The sequence below is a fragment of the Larus michahellis genome, chromosome 16 (genome assembly GCF_964199755.1).
Source record: "Larus michahellis chromosome 16, bLarMic1.1, whole genome shotgun sequence".
NCBI classification, from domain to species: domain Eukaryota; kingdom Metazoa; phylum Chordata; class Aves; order Charadriiformes; family Laridae; genus Larus; species Larus michahellis.
Genome location: NC_133911.1, coordinates 2,040,521 through 2,045,747, shown reverse-complemented (window position 1 = coordinate 2,045,747; position 5,227 = coordinate 2,040,521). Strand labels below are relative to the sequence as shown.

The window sequence follows — 5,227 nt, the reverse complement described above, 5'->3', positions numbered from 1 at the left end:
GCCCCAGGCTCCCCATTTTGCCTCTCGGCTGCTCCGGCCTCGGCGTCGTCCGACTGTTCCCGCACAGCCCCCCCACGAACACCCTGAGCCGCGAGGGTGATGTGGGGACACGTCCCCGGGGGACACAGCCGAAAGCCCCAGGCGGTGAATTCATTTCGCTTCCACCCAGGAGAGGAACGAGACTTTATTTCAAAAAGGCAGCGAATCTCCAACCAAAATCATCCCGACGGCGGGGCGAGACAAACAGCGCGAACTCATCCGCGTCACGGCTCCAGGTTTGCAGATGCTTCGGTGACAGTTTTCCCCCCAAAATTTCATTTTCGTTCCTATTAATCCCCCCAACGTGTAAAAATAAAAAGACCAAAACACAAATCCACAGCGTCTCTGGCACCTACCAGTCCTCACACGGTTACGGACGGGGGTCCCGAGTGGTGCCGGGGAACAAGCCGTTCCTCCCACAGGGAGCTCAGTCGGATTTCTCCTTCTCCTTCATGTGCAGGAAGACGATGCTGAACATGAAGAGTCCAACCATCATGGAGAAGGCGCCGGCGTAGTAGGGGTACGCCGAGGGGATGAACCGTTCGTACTGCGTGTGCTGGAGGGGCCGCACCGACACCTGGCGTGGGGGGAGAGCCGCCCGGTGAGCCCGGCACCCGGGCACCCTTCCCTCCGGAGCGACTCATCCCCGCCGCCTTACCTGGGTAGAGGAGTAGAGGTGGGTGTAACCCAGCCGGTTGTAATCCACTTTGAACTGGAACACACCGTAGACGTCCGGCAGCTTGAACCGCACGCTGTATTTGCCGCCTGAGGAAGAGACGGTGACATTCCAGTGACGTGAGGAAACTGAGGGGCGAAAACAGCCCCAAAGCGGAGCCGGGGTGGGGAGGGAAACCTACCGTTCCTCTTCAGGAAGGTCCGCACGAACGGATCAATCCGGACGAACTCCAGCTGAATGTCATCTCCGTCGAAGGGGACCCACTTGCCGTCAGAAAGCTTTTCGATCACAATGCTGTACTCCTGCGACCAACCCGCAACGCGTGAAGTTAATGAGCGACGCCTGAAAACGAACCTCCACCCCAAATTCTCCGAAATTCCTTTTTCAGCTCCCACGTCCCCTCCTTCCCACGGCGCAGGCTCAGCCTTACCACGAGGTCGGTGACGGTGTAGGCATTGGGAGGCGCGAGTTCCCCCACACGGTGGTGGGACACGGCTCCCACCCGCAGCACTCCCTCCTCCTTGAACACCCAGCGGGACAGGGCGACGGCCAGCTCGTAATTACCCGTCTGCGAGTACCTACGGACCAAGGAAGGCTGAGAAAGCACGGCAGCTGCGCCAACAAAATACACCGCATGCCAAAAATTGAACCGTTAAAAGATATGGAAGTAACAAAAAGCTAGCCAGGGTTAAAGGAGGGAACTGCTTCCCAAAGCGTTTTGCTCCACAAGGCCAAAAAAAAGGGTCATCCAGAATTTAATTCAAGTTCTCTGCTGTTTCCCCCAAAACATGACTATTTTTTGCCTGTTTCCCAGTATTTTCTTCAAACAACTCCCCAAATATTCCTCAGCCAGGGACGGTGGGAATCCAACGTACCTCTTGGAGCCAGGGGTAGCTTTCTGCACGGCGGAATTGAAGAAGGCATCGCTAAAGAAATCCAGGGAGCCGCTGAAAACAACACGGGCGTTGTTCCGGGCTTGGAGTCCCGCGATCAGGAGGGTGTTCTTCCCGACTGCGTGCGGGTACTGAAAGGGAATGCATTTAGGACGGTGTTTAGTTGTTGAAATTTGAAGGGTTTAGTTGCAGTGTAGCCCAGAAGAGGAGAAAGAGTAACCGGGCGTACCTGAGTAATGGGCTTATCCGGGAAGAAGGAGTAAGAGGTGGAAGAGCCAGTCAGGATGTCCAGCACCAGCGGGTTGTCAGGGTCAGCCACCATCCTTGCAGGGAGAGGCGCTGTGAGCAGCACCCAGAGCCCCCCGAGCGCCCCATGCTCCGAGGAACGCATGGCCACGCGAACCTCCTCACCCTCTGGATGCAACCCCACACACCACGAAATGAAATATTTCCTCGAGATATATAGTCAAGCTTCGCTAATTTACATCCAGAAACACTGCTAAGTCAACAATTAAGCTGCTTAGGAGATTTTCTTTTTGTCGTTATCCGAAATCAAGCGAGATTGCTCGACAAGAGTCACAGCCAGCTCGCCCTGCGCTTACCTCACAGCAACACCGGTATTTTTTGCGTGGTTTCCCCAAGAAAAGCCCCCGCCCCGCGCTGCCGGTCGCTTACCCGACTCCTCGGAATAGGATGGGGTTCAGCGCCGCTTTCCCCACGATGGTGGGGGCCTTCAGGAGATTTTCTGTGTCCGCGACGATGAGCGTGTGCTGCGAGGAAACGAGAAGAGACCGGCCTGAGCGCGCCGCAGGGGCCGGGGGTGATGTTCACTAGGTTCTAACGACACGCAACAGCTTCTCTTGCTATTTGAAAGTTAACATCATTTTTACAGACAATTAAAACCGAGCAGCTGTTGGATGAACGTTACAATTCAATTAAAAACCTAGAAGCCAGTACTTTTTTGCTTAAGTATGATGGAATTAAATTAATACTGGTACATAAGGAAATGTAAACCACCTTTTAATACAGACAGCAATACCTACAGTATTTTACTTGCCCATATTTAGCAACTTTCATCCTTAAACTAAGACAACATCCATGTACTGCTCCGACAGTTTAATTTAAATAAAAATTAGCAGAATATATTTAGTTCAAACCTTAATAATAGGTTTTAAAGTGCTGGATGACACTAAGGGGAAAAAAAAATCGTAGAAGTATATACGTTTCTATATGGACCTCTAGGACTGAAAGTCTCCCTTCCCACATACAAAGCCCTGCACTCGGTGTCTGACGCGCTTCACCCACAGGCGAAATTCTCCCCCCAACTCTTCAGAGTGGTTCAAAACCGCCACTAATCGCGCTGTGACTGCCTGAGCCACGGTGGCAATCTGAAACCAAAATCTGAAAGATCAAACCCAGGGAATTCAGAAAGACGGATTTGAGGGCAGAGACCCCGACCGTGCAGAGCTTTGCAGTGTTACGGCACGCTGTCAAGCAGAATCATTTATGACTTTGTTGGGAGGAAGCTGAGAAAACAGAGAACAGATGGAAGAAAAAAGGGAAAACAAGGACAGAAGATTCATCCCTGAACCTTTACATCTAAATTCTCATTAACAAAACCCAAAACGTGCAGACAAAGCTGTTTACCTGGCCAGGGTCGGATATATCGTAGTTGTGGTGGTCGATGACAGCTGTCCTTTCCTCATCAAACTCGATGCCACACTCGCTGCCCAGCTCTCGCAGCGGGTCGCCTGGAAGGACAGAACAGATCCTCTGTTATGCAACGTGTTTGGGATGTGACGCCAGTCTCAGCACTCAAAATAAAAAGTAAATTCAGCTCAGAGTCACACATTCAGCCCTCTATGAGCCAAACCCCAAGGTGCATCACAACCTCCGTCATCTAAATCCCCATTCAAAATGTCAATAAAGGCTATTTCTCACCCATTTCCCTACAGCACAAACCTTGAGGTTCACAAAGAGAAACGGTGTTTTCTTGCCATTTTTGTTGCAGGAACTCAGAGAAGGATGAATAAACTATTTGCTCACTGCAGAGCATAAGCAGTGTAGGTGCCTGTCACAAGAAGTATCTGAAATGCACTAATTTGCTCTCACGAGCGTTTGTACTTACCGATGTCCGAGCTGGCGGCGACGAGGACGCTGCCGCCGCCATCGATGAAAGCAGTGATGGTCTCCACATTGATGTTTCCACCAAAATCTGAAAGGACATGCCAGAAATTCATTACTAGGTCACAGAAATAATACCACAGCACAATTAAACCACAGCAAAACACCAAATCATTTTTATCGTGGCTGAAAGAACCACCATTAAAGGCCTGGAAGCATCTGCAGTTTGATACTGGGTACAAGACACAAACATCCAAAGTGCAAAATTTAATTTAAATTTACAAATCAGTCAGAAATACCCTTCCAAAAATGCCACCAAGCTACAAAAGCGCTTAAGTTTTCCCCTACTGCATTTACCTTCTATGGATGGCGAGAAGATGATCAAGTTGTCATAAAGAAATTCTCCATATTTTATCAGGGACAGGCCCGCATCATCCGCTGTCCGGAAAGTGAGATCGAAGCCCCTGTCTGCAGCCGCCAGACAAAATTGACAACTTAAATTGACGGTTTGACCATCGGAATAATCTCCCCAGGGAAGTGGTGGATTCTCCGTCCTTGGGCACTCTTAAAATTCAGGTGGGCAGGGTGCAGGGCCATCTTGTCTAGACCGGGCTTTTGCCACAAAAGGTTGGACGAGATGATCCTTGAGGTCCCTTCCAACCTGGTACTCTATGATTCACGTTTCACCAAATCGACATATGTAGCAGCAAAGCAGCATCAAGATCCTGAGTTTTATTTCCTCGATAAACAGCAGTGGTTTGGAAAAAGCCACTTAGGGGCTTTCTAGGAGCGCCACTGAGGTGTCCCCACACAAAACCAAGGGGAATCATGCCCCTAAAGAGCCCCTTTGTTGCAAGGATGCCCCGTTGGCACCCATCAAGCAAGGCTGAATGCTGCAGGGGACCTAAAACACAGACACAGCTGGGGGAACAACCCCCATCTGCTCCCTCAGCCTGTTCTGGGGACCCCAAACACCCCCTTCTCCCCCAGGGAACCCCCATCTGCTCCCTCTCCCCCATGGAACCCTGATCTACTCCCTCAGCCCGTCCCGGGGACCCCAAACATCCCCCTCTCCCCCATGGAACCCTGATCTGCTCCCTCAGTCTCACCAGGAGACCCCAAACCCCTCTATCTCCGCCGGGGAACCCCAACCTCCTCCCTCGGTCTGACGACGGAACCCCAAACACCCGCCCCTCCCTCAGGGACCCCCAACCTGCTCCCTCAGTCTGACCAGGGGATCCTAGCCTCCTCCCCCAGCCCGGCCGGGGGTCTCCAGCCGCCTCCCCGAGCCCTACCCGCCAGGCTGCGGAAGAAGAGCGAGTGCGTGTCGCGCAGGTTGCCGTTCTCCAGCAGCACCAGGGTGCGGGGCCCTCCCTCAGCGCCGGCCGCCGCCACCGCCAGGAGCCACCACAGACGGAGCGCGGCCGCCGCCATCTTGCTCGCCGGCGCCAAGCTTCCCCGGAAGCGGCTGGGGCCGCGCAGCAGCCAATCAGCG

The 5,227-nt window shown here is 52.7% G+C and overlaps 1 protein-coding gene across 1 annotated transcript; it reads right to left on the bottom strand.

The window, feature by feature from the left end:
- Positions 1–164: 164 nt before the first annotated feature.
- DDOST (dolichyl-diphosphooligosaccharide--protein glycosyltransferase non-catalytic subunit) lies at positions 165–5,224 on the bottom strand. Its single transcript, XM_074560624.1, has 11 exons — positions 5,028–5,224; positions 4,090–4,200; positions 3,737–3,823; positions 3,256–3,359; positions 2,284–2,378; positions 1,838–1,931; positions 1,591–1,739; positions 1,146–1,293; positions 897–1,017; positions 698–804; positions 165–616 (listed from the first exon to the last, which is right to left on the bottom strand). The coding sequence occupies exons 1-11, from the start codon at positions 5,164–5,166 to the stop codon at positions 467–469; spliced, it is 1,305 nt and encodes a 434-aa protein (XP_074416725.1). The 5' UTR covers positions 5,167–5,224; the 3' UTR covers positions 165–466.
- Between the last annotated feature and the right edge of the window lie 3 nt (positions 5,225–5,227).